The sequence below is a fragment of the Lissotriton vulgaris genome, chromosome 5 (assembly GCF_964263255.1).
Source record: "Lissotriton vulgaris chromosome 5, aLisVul1.2, whole genome shotgun sequence".
NCBI classification, from domain to species: Eukaryota; Metazoa; Chordata; class Amphibia; order Caudata; family Salamandridae; genus Lissotriton; species Lissotriton vulgaris.
This window is the reverse complement of record NC_141693.1, coordinates 1,042,120,673-1,042,144,106: the sequence shown is the minus strand read 5'-3', so window position 1 is coordinate 1,042,144,106 and position 23,434 is coordinate 1,042,120,673. Positions and strand designations below refer to the sequence as shown.

Below are 23,434 nucleotides of genomic sequence, written 5' to 3'. Positions count from 1 at the left end.
CCAATAAGAGGGGGACTTAAATCTAAGAACTAAGTTGGGAGTTTAGCAGAAAGTCCATACACATTCCGAACCACCAAGTGGGGTAACCTGGCGGGTGGGACGGGTGGTTTACAACCGCCTAGTAGTGACAGAGCCTGGGGGGGGGAAGAAAAAGGACATACCAAACCCTTTGGGCTTCCTGCTAAGGGGAGACCGAAAATTACCTCCTCCCTCAACTCTTTTTTTCACTGTGATGACAGGCAAGAATGGGCGGGGCACCCGGGGACAGGGGGTCTCGCAGGTGTCAGAGGACAAATCATCCAACTGGGAGGTTGAAGGGGACCCTGAAATTAGTATGGGCCCCTGGCAACTAGGAGAGGAGTAACATACAATACACCCCAATGGATTCTGATGCACAGGCTCCTACCAGGACCTACCAGGACGTTTCCAGATGTCACACAAGAAAAAGATAATAATACGAAGGTCTCTTTTGGGGTCTCATTAGTGAATTGGTATAACATTTGCTGAAAAAACAAAGATAAAAGTGAAGTTATAGTTAAGTATTGTAAAAAGATCATACTCTAGGTTAAAAAAACCTCAGAAGTTCACTAGAAAAAAAGGTACAAGTAACCTTATAGTTAAGTAAGACACCAAGATCTAAGCTTATGGTAAATAGACACCCCTAGAAATTCACTGCAAAAACAAAGCTTAAAGTGACGTTATTATTAAATGTTTTAATAACAATAAAATCAACATTTAAAAAACAAAAAAAATAATGAAATTCACCAGTTATAGATGGCTGAGCTAAGTATACCTTGTGACATGTTAATAACATCATTGACGACATCACTGATGACACCAGCCAACAAATATGACAGTTGCTATAAGCTTTTCATACTGGAAGGTATTCAGCAAAGTACAGGTAGACCCATTTTTCTATAACCTCTGTAATACTAATGAACATAGGGCCTCATTTATGAGGCCCCTTGCGCCATCGGAACTTCACTTTTCATGAAGTTCCGTGGCGCAGAAGCCAGCGTGGTATTTATCAGGCAGCAGTACGCCAGTTTTTGTGGCGTACTGCTGCCTGATAAATATCAGTCCCTTTAACGCAGTGTACTGCGTTAAAGGGGCGTGCAATGGGTGTTGCTGGGGCGTTCCCAGCAACATCCATGGCCTTTTGACACTGCCCCAGATTTACGAGAAATCGTAACTCTGAAGCAGTGCCAAAAGCTTACGCCTCCCCAGGGGAGGCGTAAGGGAGGCGCAACAGGGAGAAATGTCTTTATTTCTCCTCGTATTTCCTTTTTCTATGTGTGCTGCATTCTACAGCACACATAGAACGAGGAAAAGCCTCTTGTGATTATTTTTGTACAGAAAGGTTTCCCTTCCTGTACGAAAATAATCATCCCCACAATGCAGGCACCCTTGCACAATGGTGCAAAGGTGCCTGCGCTGGTGCACGGCAGCCCATTGTGCGCTGGCGCAGGGGAAAAGGACAGGAATGCGCCGTATCTTATAGATACGGCGCATTTCTGCCCTTTTCTTTTGCCGTAGGGAAGCGCAGCAGGAAGGCCTGCTGCGCTTCCCTACGGCAAAAAGTCATAAATGAGGCCCATAGTCTTTTGCATTAACCAGAAGAAGAAGCAGAATATGAATCATATCTGTGAAATCACCTTGATTAAGTAGATAATACGCTCTTTATTTACTGGAATGGCGGTGTGTAAGAAATGTAATGGATCTGTTGCCATTAATGTGATCACCAACGTATTTATTTATTTATTTATTTTGAGATTTGTAAAGCGCCTGGTGACCCGAAGGCATCCCCGCGCTATAAAAACTGTAAAAATCCAGAACAGGCGAGAACCAGGTACTATTTGGGGAAAAGGAGGGTTTTGAGTCTTTTCCGGAACAGCATGTGGTTAGGTTCCAGACGCAGCAGACGGGGGAGTGCGTTCCATGTGGAGGAGGCCTTAACCGAGAAGCGGCGTCCACCGGTGCGCGCCTTCTTGAATCTTGGGACTGTGGCCAGATGTTCGTTGTCCGAGCGGAGGTTTCTGTGGGCTTTATAAGGTGTAATCATATCTTTGAGGGTGGCAGGTCCAGCCCCATTGATGAGTTTGTGCGTGATGCACATGGCCTTAAACTCCACTCGCTGGCGGACCGGAAGCCAGTGCAGAGATTTTAGGGCCGGTGTGGTATGGGCTCTGTGAGGAAGTTTGAGAATTAGTCTCGCTGCGGCATTTTGTACGCGCTGAAGTTTGGTCAGGGTGGTCTCAGGAGCACCGAGGTATGCGGCGTTGCCGTAGTCCAGGCGTGCTAATACGAGCCCTTGCACCAGCAGTTTCCTGGACAGGGGGGGCAGGAGGGGGAGGATCTTCCGAATTGAGAGGAGAAGACCAAAGCATGTGCCCGCGGTCTTAACTGCCTGGGTCTTCAAGGAAAGGTCCTGCTCCAACCAGAAGCCCAGTGTTTTAATTTCTGTCTTGGGCGTGGGGATGTCACCGAAGGAGTCTGGCCAGGCTGAGGGTGGGACAGAAGACCATTTGTTGCCCAGCAACATGATTTCTGTTTTTGTCCCGTTCAGTTTCAGCGTGGATTCACACATCCAGGTATGAATGTCTTGCAGGCAGTTAAGTAGGATTTCAGGATTCTTGTCCAACTGGGACAGGGAGACGACAAGTTGTGTGTCATCGGCATAATTGACTATTTTTATCCCATATCGGGTGACCACGTCCTCCAGCGGGGCCATATAGACATTAAACAGGGTGGGACTGAGCGAGGAACCCTGGGGCACACCACGCGTAAGCGGGAGGGGGTCTGATCGGGAGTTACCGTCCCACACCTGAAATGAGCGTCCCGTGAGGAAGGATTTGATCCACGCATGTGCGGCTCCCGCAACTCCTGCCTTGGCCAGGCGGTGGAGGAGTACACGGTGGTCCACCGTGTCGAATGCGGCACTGAGGTCCAGGAGGATCACTGCCACTGATCCTCCTGAATCCAGGATACACCTAGTCTCCTCGATGACGGAGAGGAGTGCGGTGTCTGTGCCGTGGCCTGGCCGGAATCCGGTTTGTGACTGCCGTAGTATTTTATTCGTCTCGAGGAATTGGGAGAGCTGCACATTGACCAGTTTCTCCGCCACCTTGCTGAAGCAGGGAAGGAGCGAAATGGGTCTATAGTTGGCCAAGTCGTCCGGGTTAAGGTTGGGTTTTTTCAGCAGAGCTTTGACGACTGCGCCCTTCCAGGAGGAGGGCACTATGCCTTGGGCCAGAGAGGTGTTTATAAGATCCCTAATAGTAGGTGAGGTGCTGGGAGAAACAGTTTTTAAGAATCTGACGGGGGCTGGGTCCAGGGGGGATCCACTTCTCATTTTAGCCAGCGTGGTAGTGACCTCATCGAGGGAGACTTCTCTAAAGGAGGACAGCCGCGGGCTGGTAGAGTGGGCGTCTAACTCCACCGGGATGGGGGGGCTGATTGGGGGGAGGGAATCCAAGATCCGCGTGATTTTGGAGTCAAAGAATGAGGCTAAGTCCTTACATCTGTCCGGTGGGGGGGGAGAGGCCGCGGGAGCTGAGGGGATGTTAAGTAGTTCCTTAACTATCAGGAAGGATTCCTTAGTCGAGTTGGCCGCGTTTTTAATTCTATTATCGTAAAATGTGGACTTGGCTAGTTTGATGGCCGATTTATAGCGTCTTACTGCTATGTTATAGGTGTCTTTTTTGCTGTGTAGCCAGTCTTTCCTCCATAATCTTTCCGCTTTTATACATTCCTTGCGGAGGTCACGGAGTTCCGGGGTGTACCACGGAGCATGTCCTATTGGCCTGTCTTTTATCTCCCGATTTTTTAGGGGAATGAGGCTATCAAGGGAGGAGTGGAGCCAGCCTCTTACTTGGGTGTCGGCCTCGGACGGGTCAGCCGAGAGGCTCGGGGTAGAAGAGTCTAGAGCTGTAGCCCAGTCCCCTGTTGAGAGTTTGGCCCACGATCTGTTCATGGAGAAGGTGGGGGCTTTATGGGGTTTCCTGATAGTTCCAGGAATGTTGAAAGTGACAACAAAATGGTCCGTCCATGGGAGCGGTTGGGAGTTGGTAAATTGGAGGGAAGAGATGTTTGAGAACACTGGGTCGAGAAGATGTCCTTTGACATGTGTAGGACCTGAATTGGCGAGCAGAAGGCCGTGGGAAGTCAGGTCGCTGATAAGATCGGCGGCGCCTGTGTCCAACGGGTCATCAAAGTGAATGTTGAGGTCGCCTGTTAGGAGAAAGTTTGATGAGAGGTGGACTGACGAGGAAACGATTTCCAAAAGGGAAGCTGCGAAGGGGGCGAAGTGGCCGGGAGGCCGGTACACCAGAAGGCCTGAGAGGGAACTGGTCGGAGTAAGCTGAAAGGTAAAGAGACAGCTCTCTGCGTCCAGGGTTGTCATTGAGTTAATACGGCCGGCGAGGTGTTCCCTGAAAATGATGGCAATTCCCCCTCCTCTTCCTAAAGGGCGTGGTTGGGACAGGATAAGAAAGCCGGGGGGGAGAGCCACGACCATATCGGAATTGGAATGGCCCGTGATCCAGGTTTCTGTCAAGAAGAGTATGTCCAGGTTTAGGTCGTCAATCAGGTGATTAATGTGCAGGGCATGCTTCGGGAGCGATCTACAATTGATTGTCGCCATTTTGATGACAGGCGGTGGGATCGGGGATTTGGGAAGGTGTAGCTTCGTCGGTTTGCAAATGGTGCAGCTGACGTAGGGGGTGTTAGGGTCTTGCTGGACGTGGCATGCTCTGGTTTTCCTGGGTCTGAGGTAAGCATGAGCGAATTTTGCGGATCTCGCGTTCGCGAATTTTGCGGATTTGCGGATTCGCAATCCGCAAAATCCGCGAATTTGCAGATTTTTTTTTTTTGTGTTCGCCCGTGTTTCTGCCAGTTCGCGAGGGTTTTGTACACTTTCGCAAATTGCGAACTTACCTGTCGGGTCGCAAGTTTCGCGAACTTGTTGTTTCTACGTGTCCAGCCTGTTTGGGACACTCTTCTTCATCACTGCCACTCTCTGTCACCACTGCCACTCTCTGACTACTCATGCCACCCTCTGGCCCACCCATGCCACCCTCTGTTTCATCACCACACCCTCTGGTTGTCCAGTGTACATTATTTTCGGCAAAGCAAAGCACACCTTCCCTGCCTCAAGTGACCTGAATTAATTTGGGGCTGATTCATGTGTCACAGAATATTTTTTTAGCTGGCACCTGCTTCCTTAGTGCGCCCTGATTAGTGATCTTTTGCACTTGCTAAGTGCTTTCATTGTTGAAAAATTAGTTACAACACCTGCCCTGCCCCAACTGACAATAATGAATTAGGGGCTGATTAATGGATTTTAACTTCCAGCCTGGCTCCTGCTTGTCTCCCTTAGCTGTAATTCAGGACCTTTGTGGCATATGTGTAACTATTCTGAGGTTCAGAGCAGGGTCACATAATAGTTTCAACTGGCAACTGAACTCTGGAGGGGCCCCTCAGGAAGCACTCCAGGAAATGGCTACTAATGATGAGCCTGAACTTTTGAACCTGGTAAGTAGTTACTTTCAGTTTTGCTAAGATCGTATTTCTGCAATTTTGCACTTATTCGCGGGGCGCGAACTCACGCGAACAGTGCGAGCAGTGCGAGCAAAATCCGCTGCTCGCGGATTTGCGGATTTTGCGGGAAATTCGCAAATCTCGCGGATTGCGGATTTCCCGAAAATCCGCAAAATCCGCGAGCGGAACGGATTTTCCGCCCACGCCTAGTCTGAGGCTGAGTAGCTCCTTGCGGGAGTAGCTCAGCTTTGTAGGTGACGGAACCGGCATAGAGTCTGGCCCTAGGCCCGGTCGTGCGCGGACGGGCGCAGACGGGCTTGCCTTAGGCGCGCCTTTGGCGCGCAAACGGCGCTCCCGCTGCGCGTCCTGTGGTTGCACATTTTTATGGGTGGAGAAAGGGGCGTGGCCTCACTTCCTCGCCGAGAATGGCGGTGCAATGTTGATTTTCGAGCGTTTGGTCGTTGCAGCGAAGGAGTCGCTGTTCAGGCGCGTCTCTACCCGCTGAAGGAGCTAACAGCCGGGTGAGTGCCCAGTTAAAATTACAGGATTAAGGTGACACACAAGTGAGAAATACAATTTTTGTTAAAAATGGACGTCTCCCGGCTTCCGCCTCAGGAGATTTAAGCAGTTTCTGGCTAGTTGGCGCTGATGGCAGCGCTTAAATACTGTGGCGGGTGGGCGTGGCCTCAGTGTGGGCGTGGCCTCACTTCCTCGCCGAGAATGGCGGTGCAATGTTGATTTTCGAGCGTTTGGTCGTTGCAGCGAAGGAGTCGCTGTTCAGGCGCGTCTCTACCCGCTGAAGGAGCTAACAGCCGGGTGAGTGCCCAGTTAAAATTACAGGATTAAGGTGACACACAAGTGAGAAATACAATTTTTGTTAAAAATGGACGTCTCCCGGCTTCCGCCTCAGGAGATTTAAGCAGTTTCTGGCTAGTTGGCGCTGATGGCAGCGCTTAAATACTGTGGCGGGTGGGCGTGGCCTCAGTGTGGGCGTGGCCTCACTTCCTCGCCGAGAATGGCGGTGCAATGTTGATTTTCGAGCGTTTGGTCGTTGCAGCGAAGGAGTCGCTGTTCAGGCGCGTCTCTACCCGCTGAAGGAGCTAACAGCCGGGTGAGTGCCCAGTTAAAATTACAGGATTAAGGTGACACACAAGTGAGAAATACAATTTTTGTTAAAAATGGACGTCTCCCGGCTTCCGCCTCAGGAGATTTAAGCAGTTTCTGGCTAGTTGGCGCTGATGGCAGCGCTTAAATACTGTGGCGGGTGGGCGTGGCCTCAGTGTGGGCGTGGCCTCACTTCCTCGCCGAGAATGGCGGTGCAATGTTGATTTTCGAGCGTTTGGTCGTTGCAGCGAAGGAGTCGCTGTTCAAGCGCGTCTCTACCCGCTGAAGGAGCTAACAGCCGGGTGAGTGCCCAGTTAAAATTACAGGATTAAGGTGACACACAAGTGAGAAATACAATTTTTGTTAAAAATGGACGTCTCCCGGCTTCCGCCTCAGGAGATTTAAGCAGTTTCTGGCTAGTTGGCGCTGATGGCAGCGCTTAAATACTGTGGCGGGTGGGCGTGGCCTCAGTGTGGGCGTGGCCTCACTTCCTCGCCGAGAATGGCGGTGCAATGTTGATTTTCGAGCGTTTGGTCGTTGCAGCGAAGGAGTCGCTGTTCAGGCGCGTCTCTACCCGCTGAAGGAGCTAACAGCCGGGTGAGTGCCCAGTTAAAATTACAGGATTAAGGTGACACACAAGTGAGAAATACAATTTTTGTTAAAAATGGACGTCTCCCGGCTTCCGCCTCAGGGGATTTAAGCAGTTTCTGGCTAGTTGGCGCTGATGGCAGCGCTTAAATACTGTGGTGGGTGGGCGTGGCCTCAGTGTGGGCGTGGCCTCACTTCCTCGCCGAGAATGGCGGTGCAATGTTGATTTTCGAGCGTTTGGTCGTTGCAGCGAAGGAGTCGCTGTTCAGGCGCGTCTCTACCCGCTGAAGGAGCTAACAGCCGGGTGAGTGCCCAGTTAAAATTACAGGATTAAGGTGACACACAAGTGAGAAATACAATTTTTGTTAAAAATGGACGTCTCCCGGCTTCCGCCTCAGGAGATTTAAGCAGTTATTAAGCCTTGAATAATGTGTTCATAATAGAATGTGGTCATCATTTATGTTAATGAGTTATGCCTGATAGATACCGTTTTCTGACATAGATGCTTCAAATTGCAGTATGATTTCAAGCATTTTTTAAATGGTGTACACCATTCTACTCTTTTCAAAAGTACGTGGCTGTAACTCACCCATAGAGTATGCATTCTACGACAATGTAGAAGTCTCAGTATTTTCACTGAGATTTGGAAATAAATATCTGTTAATAGCACTACACTAGAACTCTTAAATGTTAGTATGTGTACAGAAATCCACAGGTGAATAATGTTTTGTGAATAAAAGCTTTAGTTTTTTTAGCCTTTGAATTCATCCACAAACTATTTAAAACATACATCTGCAACTAACACTAGTTACACTCATTCTCTACCTTCTTTCAATTAATTACTGCTTGCTCTGTATATGTTTGTGGGCTCTTTTATAAGATGATTTAGAAGATTATTTGGTAATTTGAGGATCAGTAACTAGGATGATGTCATCTTTGATGTCATTTAACAGATCATGAGTGATATAATATGTGAGGGCATAAGCAGGGATATAGCCCTGTGAATGGAGGACTAGGCCAGAGGTGTGGAACAGAAGTTCCAGCTTCTTAGCAAATCCCAATAAAGACCTGATCTCCCATTTTTATATGCAGATTATTTCACCCTGTTAGAAAGCATGTATGTTGTAGTTGGTATATTTGTTGGGGTCCATATCTATGGGCATAAAACAACTTTGACTAAACCCTTCACTTAATATGTGCCGTGCGCCCCATTGTGATAAAATGCCAAATGGCTGATACATTTTATGCAAATGTTGTACTTATTCAACCAGGGCAGTTTATCTTTTGCTTTGTGTATTTCTATGCCTGTGTAATTCTGCTAATATTTTTGCACTTGCACATAGTCCGGCATACACCTTGCATCCTACATTTCCAAAAATGCGGCCACATATGTAATGCACCCTAGACCTTCATACATCATCAGCCAGAAATAAAGTGAGACAATTTCCCCTTTTGCTGATACAAGACTGCCCACTTTCTTCTGGAAGGTCTTAGTTACTACATGCGCTTAAATTGCCAGGTATTAATTTGCCAGGTACACACAGTGGGTATGTGGAGGAGCTGCATTACGTTCCTTAAATATTTAGTGAACTTTAGAGTAATTTTCTGGGGTGCCCAAACCATTAAGTAGGACAAATGTTCTTCCCTGAGGTTAAGAGCTTCTACAGACTAGGTCTGTTTTTCATGTTCTGCGAGATGGTGGGCTATCATCGATACCTGTTTATAATTCCTATTGGTGTACTCCTTGGATGGAAACTCCAAAATTCATCTTGTTGAGCTTGTGTGCAGCACTATTGCATAATTAATCTTGTCTTGTGTTTTGGCTTACATTCACCTTTCTCCGTCTCTCGACTCCCAATGCCAGAGGTTGTTGTCTTTTTATCATAAGAAATTTCCACTTGCCTTGGTTAGCTTGATTGCTGTGTGGTTGTATTTTTCCATCCCCGACTGCCAAGACCCAGAGGGATAAATAAATAGCTTTTTGATGTTTTCTAATTGCCTCTTATAATGAAGCTCGTAGAGGTTAAAGGCAAACAACGTCATTAAAACCACACAGAAGGCTTGACAATTTGGAACAGAGAAGAAGTGGTTATTGGCTAAAAGATTTTTCCAAATTTAATGTGCGCATATTTTAACTTTTTCCATTTTAAACCCCACTGTATACTATTAAAATAGAAACCAAATCTTCATTTATCCTTTCAATACAATGCACAAGACTTAACATTTAATCTTTATTTTAACATGGTATGAATGTGAAGCCTTCTCGTGATTTGAGAAGAGTCTTTAGTGATGATTAAAAGATCCTTCAGGTTAGATCACCAGTTTCATGTAGGAAGTATTTACAGGATTTGTGTAAGAATCAAATTCATAATATGTAGAGGCATGCTGTAGAGTTTAGACCTGGCACCATTGGCATGGGTCTCCCCTGTATTTTTTACCTTTGCATCCTGTGTTTTTGCTGTGTGTTGGATTCCGTTTTGCTGGTCTAGATGCTTTATGCCAGTGCCAAAGTGCAAGTGCTCCCTGTAATTTTTTTTATGGATAAGTGATTCCATGATTGGCATATATGATTTACTAGTCAGACCCTAGTACAGTGCACTGTGTGTGCCCCGGGTCTGTAAATCAAATGCTGCTAATGGGCTGCAGCACTGATTGTGCCACTCACAGAAGCAGCTTGAAAGATGTAACACTGGCCTGCCATTGCAGATCCTGTGTGCAGTCTGGGACTGCCATGTTGACTTGGCAAGTGCACACACTTGCCAGTCTCTAACCTTCCCTTTTCTTACATGTTAATCACCCGTAAGACAGGCCCAAGGTGCCCGTGTGGCAGAGTGCATTGTATGTGACAGGTAAGACATGCTCTGATGTGTGTAGCATGTCCCGGTAGCGAAATACTGGCAATTTAGTTTTTCTCTATTGCAAGGCAACTTGCTCCCATAGGATAGAATGGGGAGTTTTTTTTATAACAAGTTATAAACATATCTGCTCCTGGGAACAAGGTAGAAAAATAAAGTTTGATATGCCTGAACTCAGAATGTTAAAATGCATCTTTTAGTGAGGGGGATTTTTACATTCTGTGTTTGAGAATTCCACTTTTAGAAAGTGGGTATTTTCTTGCTTAACCATTCAGTATGCATCTGCTAGGTTTGTGTATTGCATGTCTGACTTTTGGATGACAGGGGGGGGGGGGCAGTGGCTCCATAGAGCCTGATGAGTCAGGGCTGGGCTGAATAGACCTGGGCTGCATTTACAGTAGGGGGAGGAGATTTCCTTTCACCTGAATGGGCCTGGTCTGCCTTCAACAATTTTGCTAGGAAGCTGCACCAGTGAGGACTGGTTTTGGCTGGGTACAGACACTCTCTGCCTTCAGAGAACAATTGATTTTTGTGTATAAAAACAGAGGCCCAGACCCCAGACTTTTAGATCACTTCTGGAAATCAAGAAGAACCTTTACCAAGGAGAAGAGCCGGAGAAGCTGAAAAGGAGTACTGTACCTGTGCTGTTTGCTGTCTGGGATTGGCCTGCAGTGGCTACTTGCTGCCAAGGAAAGGAGGAAAGGACTTTTCGGTTTGCTTTGTCACCTGCTTGAAAGAAGATCTCCAAAGGCTTGAAACTGAGCTTGCCTCCTGTTCTGAATTCATTCTCAGGGACACCAAGACTTGTGTCCCTGAGACTTGGAAGAGGTGTGGCGCAACGGCCAGGGCAACTGACGCCGGACGCTGGGGATCACAGTTCGATCCCTGGCACCAGCGGCAGGGGTCTGCCCAGCACCATGTGACTCTAGGCAATAGCTTGCTTAATCTTCTCGATGGCCCCCAGCACCGGGAAACCTACGGGTAACTGTGCGCTTTACAAATACAGGATTATTATAAAGACTTCACCACCAGCTCCCCTGAATTTCCTTGCTCAAAATCCTAATCTGCAAAAGAGGTGCCTGCTGCTGTTCTGGACCTCTAGAGACTGTTTTCCGCTGGGAGCTGGAAAATCGATGCAACTTCGAAGAAGCGAGACGCATCCACACCTGTTTCCGACGTATCACCGAAAAACCCATTGCAGCGCCTGCCGCTGTTCGAGAAATCGCCGCATGCCGCATCAAGTGCACCGATATACGAAGTTCAAGATTATTGCACCGAGTTTGACACAAGGCCTGCTGTGTGGCTGCACGAGTTCATGCATCGTCACCGGATCGTTGCATCGCATCAAGGCGCCAAGTCTGTCGCATCGTTGGGGGATGCAGTAAGAAACCGATGCATCATCTCTCCACGCAGTAAGAAACCAATGATCAACTCTTCTACGGTAAGAAGACAATGCATCACCTTCCCTGCGCTGCAGTAAGGAACCAACGCATCACCTCCCGCAGAGCAAGGAACCAATGCATCACCTTCCCTGAGTGTAAGGAACTGAAGCACTGAAGCACTGAGAAAAGTGTTGCATTTGCAATTTGCTTTCAACTGAGCAATTTCTACCGTTTGAAAGTCATATATTAATTACTGTATTGTGGATATTTGTCGTTTGGTCCCGTTTTGGGTTTAGCTAAAGATTACTTGTTTTTCTAAACTGGTGTGGTGTCCATTTGTAGTTTCTTCACTGTATTACTGTATATGCTCACAAATGCTTTACACACTGCCTCTGAGATAAGCCTGTCTGCTCGTGCCAAGCTACCAAGGGGGTGAGCAGGGGTTATTATAGAAGTGTATCCCCCTTACCCTGACTAGAAGCAAGGGTCCCTATTTGGACAAAGGTAACTACCTCTGCCAACTAGAGACCCCCATTTTTAACAGTGAGTATGTCTAATGAAAGGGGTTTCCCTCTGACAGTTGACTGGTGAGAGTGGTGTACGCGCAGGCTTCAATAGCGTGGGGAGAACTCAATTCACACTCTTCCTACTTACCAGCATACCCCCCACCTTTAGAAATATTTATTAGAGAAATCCACCACAAGAACATCCGTCTTAACACATTGGATTCTGACTAAGTAATGGATTATGTGTAACTGGCTTGACTGGCGTGAACCCTTCTTTTCAGGAGAGGAGCACCAAGGTATATCTGCTAAGTCCCAAGAGCATTTATAGTTAATGGGCAGATGTCTCTAACTCCATATTACAACAGTATGATCATTCAGTTAGGAATGTTAGGAGTCAAACAACCCTGTCAGAGTAACTCCTACCTGTAGAGATTGAGAGAGAGTCAGAGATCCCAGCCCTGCTCCCTAGAGGCAGCAGACATACACAATTGTTTTTTTTTTACAATAAAGGTTTATTTATTAGGCACTATTCATGCATAAATCTTAAGTGTTAGAATGATGGCAATAATTAATGTAATTTCAGGAATCATAATGTGAAACAAGTTGAATGTTAGAAATACTTTAAATGTTTTACATAACACATCCCCTCCTTCTATATTAGATTTGTCTAGTCCCTACCTTTTAGCTACACATATGTTATCAGCCACAGAGTTATTGTATTCTCTGCATGATTTATATACCAAGCCATGTAAGTATCCCTGCACAGCTTAGAAAGGTATTGGGTCTGCAGTGTGATAGTACCTTGGCATCTCCGCTAAGCAATCAGTCATTGTGTCTGCTCTACCCAAATCCTATGTGGTCCTTATGCCTTCTCCTCTAATGATTCTCTATGGAGAAGGGGGGGTAAGTTATGCACATCTTGTTGGATCATCACGTGAAATCACTAGTAGTGTCTCTTCTAACCCAAAAATATGGAAGGTAGGCAAATACTGGTGCATGTATATCCTTCTACGCCTGATTTCTTCAAAGCCTTATGGTCTTGCAGCTCTAATCATTGAACATAGTCCTGCTGCTTTTAAAGAACAAACAATTTTGGGTCTCTGTATTGGTTGAGTAACTAATGTCAACTTGTAACTTAGGAAATAATGTCTGAAAATAATATGGTGATTTCAGGCATAAACCATAACATTACTACTCAGAACATTTGTTTTTATAGACCCTGAGCATGACACCCACATGTAATCTAAAGAATGCTCTCATGTTGGCACACAATTCGGCCTGGCTTTTTCTGTAGGCTTTTAGGGTAAGATTGGCTGGAGTTTAGGATGGTGAGGGTTTTATGGATTCAGGGATGGGTGGAGCATGGAGGTAGAAAATGTTTTTTAGGATTTAGGGATAGGTAGAGTTGAGGGGTAGGGAGAGATTATAGGAGTTATGGATGGGTGAAGTTTAAGGGCGGTGAGGCTTCAGCTTCCACAGGCTGAAATCCCAGAGGTGGCGCGATTACCAGTCCGCCACCCAGTTGTCCATGCCCGGGAGATGGTCCGCCACTACCGATACAAAGTGCTCGAGGCAGTATTCTCAGAACCTCTTCAACAGATCTGACAGGGCTCTGGAACGGATGCCACCCAAGTGATTGATATATAGCGCACTGCTGCTACATTGTCCATTTTCAGGAGCACACAGCGTCAGGTGCGTTCCCTCATTCAGCACCGGACTGCGAAAGAACCCGCCATCAGCTCCAGACTGTTGATGTGCATAGTCTGTTTGGATGCAGACCGTTCACCTTCAGTGGTGATCTCCCCACAACGAGCTGCCCAACCCAAGTCACTGGCATCGGATTCTATCACTAAGTCCAGTTGAGATCCGAAGATAACCTATCCGTTCCAGGCCTCCATGTGTGTGCAACACCACTGAAGCTCCTCTTTGGCTTCTACCAAGAATGGGCATGCTGAGAGTAAGCGAGGCTTGCCGCAGTTGAGATGCATTTAGGCACTGCAGGACGAGAAAGTGCAGAGGCCCTGAAAAATTGGGCTCTAAGGAGGATGACAAGGGGCCCGCCACCCTGGCGATCTGATGAAGAGAAGTTGAGGGCTTCGCCAAGGTCCTGCGCACTTCATGCCTGATCGTTGCCATTTTCCTTCATGGAAGGCTCAAGGTGGTGCTGGTGCTCCTGGATCTATCGGCCGCCTTTGATACGGTGGATCACGACAGGCTATTACAACGCCTGGCTGGGATCGGCCTCCAAGCCCAGGCATTAGGCTGGCTCCAATCCTATCTGTCCAACAGATCGCAGAAGGTGGCTCTTGGTACCTTCTCCTCAGATTCCAGGAGTTTGAACTGCGTGGTCCCACAGGGCTCTGCCCTGAGCCCGCTGCTTTTTAATATTTACTTGGCCCCGCTGTTCACACTGATTGCCAATTGGGGAGTCACTGCAATTTCCTACGCTGATGACACCCAGCTGGTCTTCCCATTCTCTGAGGTTTCGGAGGCAGCATTTTCTAACTGTAAGGGCTGTCTCCGCGACGTGGCCTGTTGGATGAATACCAACAAACTGAAATTAAACGCAGGCAAAACGGAGGTGATCTTCTTTGGCACAAGCGACCACCCCCCCGCTGAGTTTTGGTGGCCGGAAGAGATGGGTCCCGCTCCATCTCCGAGCATAAAGGCAAAGAATTTGGGGGTTACATGGGATAATGGCCTATCCTTTGCTCCCCAGATACAGAAGGTCGTTGGAGGATGCATTGGTAAACTGAGGAGCCTACGCAGATTTCTCCGACTGCTCCCAGTGAGCTGCCGCAAAACGATTATCCACGCCACAATCACTTCAAGGCTTGACTATGCCAATGGCCTCTATTTAGGCCTTCCGAAGTTTTTGTTGCAAAAGATGCAAATCATGCAGAATTCAGCGGCTAGATTACTCAGGCAGGTCCCTTTTAGACATCACATTTCTCCCCATTTGCGCATGCTACACTGGTTGCCTGTGGCAAGTCGCATAAAATTCAAGGCACTCACCTTGGCCTACAGAGCCCTTCATGGGACTTGCCCAAATTACTTAAAAAAACGACTGCCTAGATATTCTCAGGCCAGACTCCTAAGGTCTAGCTATAAGGTCCATCTCCATGTTCCTCGAGTGAAAAGGGCGCGCTTAGGTGGAAGAACTTTTTCCGTAAGTACGGCACGGCTTTGGAACACCTTGCCACAGGAAATCCAACAAGCACCCTCCGAACCTTGCTTCAGAAGCCTACTGAAAACATGACTTTTCACGCAATAAATCTCTTCTCTCTTGCATTATGACTCTCACTGCCCATGCCAGCACCGGGACACTTCCTACGGAGGTAGCTGTTGCGCTCTATAAAACTCAGTATTATTATTATTATTAAGGTGAATTCCACCGAATTGACCACAAACTCCAAGAAGACCAGAGACTGTGATGAGGTTAGTGCTGGTTGATTACAAACCCAAGGGACAGGAGCAGGTCTACTGCCCTGTGAAGGTGCAACCTCAAAGCCTGGGTGCATTGGTCCATGAGGAGCCTATAATCTATATAGACTATCATGTGGACTCACGATGCCCGTAGCACCTCCACCACCTGCTTGACAATCTTGGTGAACCCCACAGGGTGGAAGAAAGACAGTAAGGCAGGTAGTTAAATTCAAAGGTCTGGGTTGCCAACTGGAACTGCAGGAAACAACGATATAGCGGGAACAATGGGATCGTCAGAGAAGCATCTTTTAGATCTAGGCGAACTACCCAAATGTTGGGGAAGAGAAGGTCCCTGAGAAGATGGATACCTCTATCTTGAAGTGGGGGTAAATAAGCCACTTGTTGAACTCCCAGAGGTGGACCACCCGGCGCTGTCCTCCATCCTGTTTGTCCACATGAAATATATTGCTGAGGAAACCTGCAGGGTGGGGCATTCTTGGGGAATTAGCCCCTTTGGCCAGAAGCTCCTGGCCCTCCTATTGGATGAGGGCCGCTTGCCTGCCTGCAAAGGGAAGGGATTGAGGGGCATACGGTTGGGAGGTCACAGAAGTCTATGTGGAAACCCTGAACCATCTGCAGAACCTAAGCATCAGTAGTAAGAGTAATCCAGATATGCATGAAATGCGCCAACCTGACCCCAATCACTTGTGAAAAATCAATTGCGGACTTACCATAAGAGCTGGAGGAGGAGGGGCCTCGGCTCGGGGAACCAACTCTGGACCCTCTATGCCTTCGAGCTCCCTTTGTGGGGTAGAATCCCCTGATTCGCTGTTGATCCTGGTCCTGGCTTCTTCTGGGTGCAAGACCTCTGCCGTGGGTTTGAAAGTGCTGATGGCCAGCCAAACTTCACCTGCCATGGCTGACCCGAGCAAAAACCGGAGCTTTAAAGATGCGATTTTTGTAGGATTGCGTTTTATCGAGCAAGTTGAATGTGGAGACAAACTTTCCGAGCTCCTTGATAAATGTCGCACCAAAGAGCCCAACATGTGCAACTTGCCCCGCCACAGAGGTCACCAGGTCTTCTAACTTTGGGTCAATCTTAACAAGGAGAGACCAGGAGATAAGGTGCAATTGGCTTTGCCCAAAATGCTACTGCATGCTGGGCCCAACTGGAGAGTACCTTGGGCGAAATAAGGGTACTTGATTGCGTGGCATCCTCAGCCATGTCTAGGATCCTTGTTAAAGGACCTGTTAGGTCCAACAACTTACCCTGGCAATACCGCCAGGAGTGGTTGATACCTTTTTTGGGGTCCTTCACATATTTCACTAAAAACATGGCCATTTTCGTATCAATTTCTGGAGTGGCTGCGACTTTGCCCTCAAGAGAAGGCCTGGGGCACGCGGCCTGCCAGATTTTATTAAAGTCCTGGTCAAAAGGCTTACGCAGCCTCCCAGCCATGTACGTGCTAACTTTTGTTACTGGAAACCACTCTGCTGAACGGGTATGCATCAGGGCATTAGGGTTGAGCATGTCAGAAACTGCCCGTCAGGGGTATCTACCTAGAGAGCCACCTCCAAATGATTGCTCTGGCGATCCAAGGGTGTTCTGACTCATTTTCCGACCCAGGAGGAGACCCCTCAGAAGTCAAAGGGGAGAAAGGGGAAGGGTCATCAAGTGGTTCCTGGGCCTGCCATTCTAGCTTGGGTCTCGGGAGTTCGCCTGGATCCATTAAGGCTTTCTTCAGCCGACAAAGGCATCCAGGTCTACCCCAGAGGGTGCTTGCCTTCTCAGAACGTGCAGCCAGCCTATGAGGTAAAGGGGCCGAGGGTGAGAGGGGTTGAAAGCACTTGTGCATACTCCAATAAAGTCTTCTTCAGAGGTACCACCACCTCAGAGACCGCCCTGTGGATTGATGCATCAATGACATCACAGAACTCATCAGACACTGGGAAGTAGGTCACTCCTTCCTCCGGGGTGTAGGCATCGTCATACCTCTCCATTATGTGCTAAATGGAGGTAAAGCTCCCTAGGGCAGCAGAGGTGGACAGGGTATATTTGGGCTGGGGGGAACCCAGGAAATATGTGGTAGCAAGCTACATGTCAAAACAGCCAGCAACTGCAGGACACAATGCAGCATTGTTTTTCAGTGGCCTTTAAAAACAGCCTGGGTCAGTGTCCTGCGACTGATGCTCTGTGGGCCCAACAGAAATACAGACTCTTGAGGGTATAAGCGCTGCTAATGGACACCTGTCCTTTACAGACCCGAGAGAGCATCTACGATGATGCAACACGAGAGCCACGAAAATCACCCCAAAGGGTATTTAGACTCCGGTCAACTCTGGCAGTCTTCACATTCACTCGCATGATCAGGGACGTTCAGAAGAGAATGCAGGACTGTGCTGAAACGTCACTGATTACGCCAACATGAGGAGAAGTGTTGGCTAGATGCGGCATCAACGCATGCCCTCTTGCGGCCGGAGAGCAAAGTATTCCCGCAGCAACCAGAAATCGAGGACCGTAATGCCCCGACAGTAAAGAAACGTAACCAATCGACCACCATGCAATATTACAGCAGAAAAATCAAGAAGCAACATCGAGAGCGGAGGTCCCTTACTCATCTCAGAAAGAGGACGAGAGCAGGTAGACAGTGGATCAGGAGGGTCCTGCTGGGCCTGGATTGGACCCTTGTGGTTTGTTTCCATTTCCCTTAGGATGATGGGGGATGTAGTTGTTATTGTTCATGTTTTTAACGGCTGCTGTGAAAAGAAAGGAAGAAAGCGATGGCATAATCCTCTTCTCCGGGTCCTGCAATAGAATTATGCATTGATCCTAAAGATTTATAGACAGTTACAGCACCGGTGCATGCACACTGGATACTTGAATTTTGCTGAATAACTAACAAAAAAAACTGGGTGAAAATGCATTTAAGCAAGAAAAAGATTGAACTAAGCCAATCATTAAGGATCCTATTCCCAAAAAATCTCATAAAAATACAGGCAGAGATTTACAATTCTAACTGAACATACTGCTATGTGTTTTTCAAATCACTAACATACCTCGAATTATGTCTGTAAAGCTGTGCTAGGCGTACTTCTGGAAATTCAATGTTACTTTTCCTGAAGGCTCCTTTTCTCTGTGTCTGGAGTTTTCCATAGGAGATGACTCTGCACAGGCACAAATGAGCTTCCTGTGCAAATGCACATTTTTCCTTAATGGGAAAACCGTTTTCCCTCTGGAGAAAGCCCTTCTCTTACTGAGAAGGGCTTTCCGTTTATGGGCGTTCTCACGCCTCCAAGGCAAACCACACCATGGAATGTCTTCTCCCATCTTTTGTGTATGAATTAAAACTGTGGTTTTCTTTGCGTTTGAGGTGTGGAAATCTGCACTGGTAAATGCACCAGCTATACCTTGGCAGGCATACAAAAGGTAATGATGGCCATAAACTTAGGTTTAATACCAAATTGCCTTTGTGATTAGGGCATGCAGTGTGTGCAAAATTACATGGCCTTTAATTCAGGATGATTCAGTTCTCCTTGCTGAACACCACATGGCGATGTCCACCATATTAAGAAAAGGCCCTGATTTTTGGTACCCCTTATGAATTTTGAGAACTTTGACCAAGCTTCATCAAATTTGGCACACAGTAGAGTTGAATTATGAAGGCAATTTCCAAAGTTAAGTCCAAATTGGTTGGGATGGGCCAAAGTTATTAAGAGTGTAAACATGAGATTTCCTGTGTAGTGAAGTGTAAATCTAGACTACAGAGGACCAACTGTGGTTCTGTAACATACATAACCACGTGTATCATATATTTTGATCGTATGATCAACATTACTGCAAGCTGTACCAATGTAGGTTATAAATAATTTCACAGTAGTTATCAAATTGCTATGTTCTGCTGAGTTATGTATGCCAATATTAACTGACACAGTTGTTCCCCAGTTCAGAGGAGGCCCCCAGAAGTATGAAGTGAGCGGGTGGCTCCAGATCCAGGCAGTCCGCACCACAGACGAAGGAACCTACCACTGCTTTGCCAGGAACAAGGTCGGGGAGGTCATGGCTACTGCAAGCCTCAAAGTGCTCACTCCAGGTGAGAGGAATGTTCAATATTAGGGAGTTATGCTAACAGCGAAACATTGTATGTGCATACATTTGGGTATAATCGTTTCCAGAAGCTCATAGAACAGCAAGAGAATGAAAAGCAGACATTTGTCCCGGAGCACTCTTGCTAAATCGTGTTGCAATGTCTTTCAGATTGGCATGTTGACTTAGTTCATAATTGTGTATTGAATTAGTCATTGTAATACTTTAGGTGCTGTTAGTCCCTGCTCATTCCTAAAAGTTCTCTGCACCGAATTGCTGGACAGTAGCTGTAGTTGCAGGTAGTACATACCAGTTTTTTTTGGGCCAACGTTTTACTGATGCACGTTTTTCCAACAGAAAAATAAATGGCGCGAGCTTACTCGATTTTATAACGTTGACACCCAGGGAGACAGACTCCCAGTCTAACATCATAAAAAGAGCTCTGCACGAAAGCAACGCGTTGGTAAGAAGTGCCAGCCCACGTTTTGAAAGAGAAAGACACCATCTTGAGTGCATAATGTTATTTGATGTGATGTGAATAAACCAAGAGCAGACACGTGGCTGGATGGACACCAAAAACAGTTCTCGTAAAAATAATGTCACACTTAGCAGGCAAAAGTAGCAGCTCTCTTGTCCCACTGTACATGAGATGGAAGGGTTCTCCCTCAATAAAACCATGGAAAAAGTAGCTCGGGCAAATCATTTTAAGCAAGGTTTTTGAAATATATTGCTTGCCTGTAGTTGTTACATGCGGTTGTTAAGCTGAGTAAGGAAATCTATATCTGCAAAATGGCTATTGTGAGTGCTAAGTCCAGAGCAGATAACTGGACATAGTTTAGGTTACTAACTGCATATGTCTAGGTTTCACAGAGTAGAGTTGTGCTTTAGGCTGGAGATAAGTTACCACACTTTCTCCAATGGGTAAAACACCTAAGCTGTGCAGATTTCCATATTTTCACCCAAAATCTTATGGTGCATTGCATGGTGATTAAAGTATCGAAACTGATAGTTTCTGCATTATTATCCAGTATGGAAAGCTCCATTTCTTGCACTGTTCTCCTTCCCTCATGGTCCTCAACCCCTCCATTTTTTTGGTCTCGCCTGACACAGACAGAGCATGTGCTGTTGCCTGCAAGATCTATTGTTCCTTGAAAAAAACAAAAACGAAAATGGGCCTAGAGCCCATCCATTACATACAATTGATTGGCTGCCTTCTCACTCACATTTCTTTTTCTCCATCAACAGCAGCTGATTCTTTTTTTCAGTCTTGCTTCTTTGAATCTCACACACAGAAACACACATCCACACGCATGTACATGCACACATTCACACTCATGTGCACACACACGTACACATACACACATCTACGCACACACATGCACAGACACACACAGCACATATCAAACAAACTGTAATATACTATCCTCACTGGCTATTTACAGCCGGCACACTAACACATTGGGTTATCCTAAAAGCCTTTTTGTGTTCTACTCATTGTAATAAAATAAACTTTCACATGTGCAATGACTCTGGCTGGCAAGATTCACTTAAAGTAAGAAAAATGAGCAGCCGAGGGCCTAACAGTTCCAAAGTGCATAGAGCAGTGAATACAAACTGCAACAAACGACATGACTTCTATTCAGCTGGCATTATCTGGTCCCTACAGACTTATGTGAGGGCAGCACCAGCTGTTGAAATATGGCCATCTACCAAACTGCACTCTTGAAGCTGAGCATACACAGTCTTATAATGCAACCTATATTTTTACAGAAAATGTCAATAAGAATTGGATACTATCTCCACTACAGGTAATAGTATATGTCGAAGTTTCGACCCCAAATGGAAGGCAGGCCGATTATTCCTTAAAACAGGGTCTTCATTAGGACCAAGAGAAGAGCAATCTACAAACCACCAGTAGGAGAATGGTGGCGGGCCTCACGCTCGGGGCCAAGTGGCTCCTGGGAGCCGGTAAGTCAACTGTGGATGACAGTATTATAAGGAAATTGTAGCCAGGCTATCTTATATGAATTTGCATATATTGGTTGTATATATTGTACATTGGCACTTGAACTTTTGCCTCTTCCTTAACCTTTTCACGAGTACTGTTTCCAATCCCTTCCCCTCTTCCTACACACCATTGAGCAACTCCTATTTATGTAAAATATCTGCATAAACATGCATTGATTATTGAATTTATGGTAAGGTTTATGAATGTATTTTACATTTCTTGAGTGTCTGTCATTATATTTGGGTACTAAAGAAAAAATTATTCCCGTTGAGATCAATTGTCTTTCATTCTATTCCATACCCAAGTCTTACGGCTATTTGGGTTTCCCCATTGTTTGCAATGGAACTTTATGTAGGAGCAGCGATTGTCTTGAGTCTTTGATACATCGAGAATTTGAATTATAACATTTAGATTAGAGAAAAGTTTATTTTTGAATATGCAGACTTTTTTGTTAACATTTGTTTGCGAGTCCTAGCTATGACCAAAGGTAGTTGAATTAAAATCATTGCAAAATGCTTCAGCCAAACTCATGAGCATCAAAGACATATCCTGCATCTTTAGAGTGTGGAAAAATTTAGTTTGTCATAAGATTTTTATTCATAAATCACTTATTTGAACTTTGCCCTCAGTGATGCCTATAATTCGTGTGAGTCAATAACTAGAGTTATTAACATGGACTTTAAACAATAATACAACAATGTACAACATGCTGTTTCTTTACTTTCTGCTTCAGATCAGCTTAATACCATAGGACATACCTTGCCGAAGTCGCGACAAGAGCTGTATGATGACGAAACAGAAGGTGATGACTATGATGACTATTATTGACTATGAGAAGACAGAGCTCTTCGTGTAAGCTTCAGTCAAAAGGAAGACCTGAGATGAGGACATTGCCACAAATCTGCACCTACAAAGAAATGTTTCCTCTGTTTGAATAATTCGTTCGATGCAAGACAGGGAGTTATCAAACTTGATTTCTGTCAAACACTGGTTGAAGAAATGGAGTTGCATCAATATTTAATTGTATACAGTTTCAAATTAATTGTACAGTAAATGGCAATGCAGACGCATGCCTTCAGTTCACCAAGAGTTCTAGGAAATGCTGTGAGAATGCTGTATTTTTAATTTCTACTTTTAAAAAGTACGCCACCATTTCAAAAATCCTTCTAAAAGAATACTGAGATTACAAGTTGCTTATTGTCTCATTTAAGTTGAGAAAAAAACTGCAAACTGGTTGACTGTTTGTTTTAGTTTGTAGCACAGCACAGGCATAACTGTACCACCTTTTTGATTCCAAACAATAGTCTGTAAATGCCTATTTTTAGTCATGGGAGAATTGCCAAGTGCAGTAATGCTTCTGTGAATGATCTTCTGTAGAGATGGGCTTGTCTTGCTTCTGTAAATACCCCTATTTATCTGCCACTGTATTGTTTGCTGTCACTAACTCTTTCAATCAATGCTTTCTCATACGGGGACCTGCAAAGAATTCTCAACCACCTGGAGGAGCAGTAGTAAATGTAAAGTGAACAGTATACAACTATCTCTATACAGTACTTTGTGAAATAAACCAATTGTATTCTCTTGGGCTATTGCCAGATGATTGTCATATTACTAAACAGAAACAGCGACAGAGTGAAATAATGAAAGCAACATTGTGTGGTTGTTTCAGGCCATCAACTCATGATGTCAGACATTGCCGCTCCTCTTTTACAGCAAGATGTTTTTCATAGCTGTCATGTGTGTTGCATGCAGTTCATTTAGACCAGTTTCTTTTACTCCAGCCTGATCCATACTACTCCTTCTAGCAGTGTACTAATTGCTCTGTCTCTTACTACAGAGAAATCATCGAACCAATGTTACTCCTCGCCTTCCCCTCTCACTCAATTATATCACACTTACACTTGATCTAACTTGCTAGCTACTTTAGACCAACTTTCTGAACC

General features: G+C 46.0%; 1 protein-coding gene across 1 annotated transcript in view; it reads left to right on the top strand.

Moving 5' to 3' along the window:
• KAZALD1 (Kazal type serine peptidase inhibitor domain 1) overlaps nt 1-23,076 on the top strand; it is a 166,994-nt gene extending 143,918 nt beyond the window's left edge. Inside the window, exons 4-5 of the mRNA XM_086922672.1 lie at nt 19,343-19,490; nt 22,225-23,076. Coding sequence (XP_086778798.1) covers nt 19,343-19,490; nt 22,225-22,319 — 243 coding nt within the window. The 3' untranslated portion in view covers nt 22,320-23,076. The remainder of the gene's footprint in view (nt 1-19,342; nt 19,491-22,224) is intronic.
• Nucleotides 23,077-23,434: the final 358 nt, after the last annotated feature.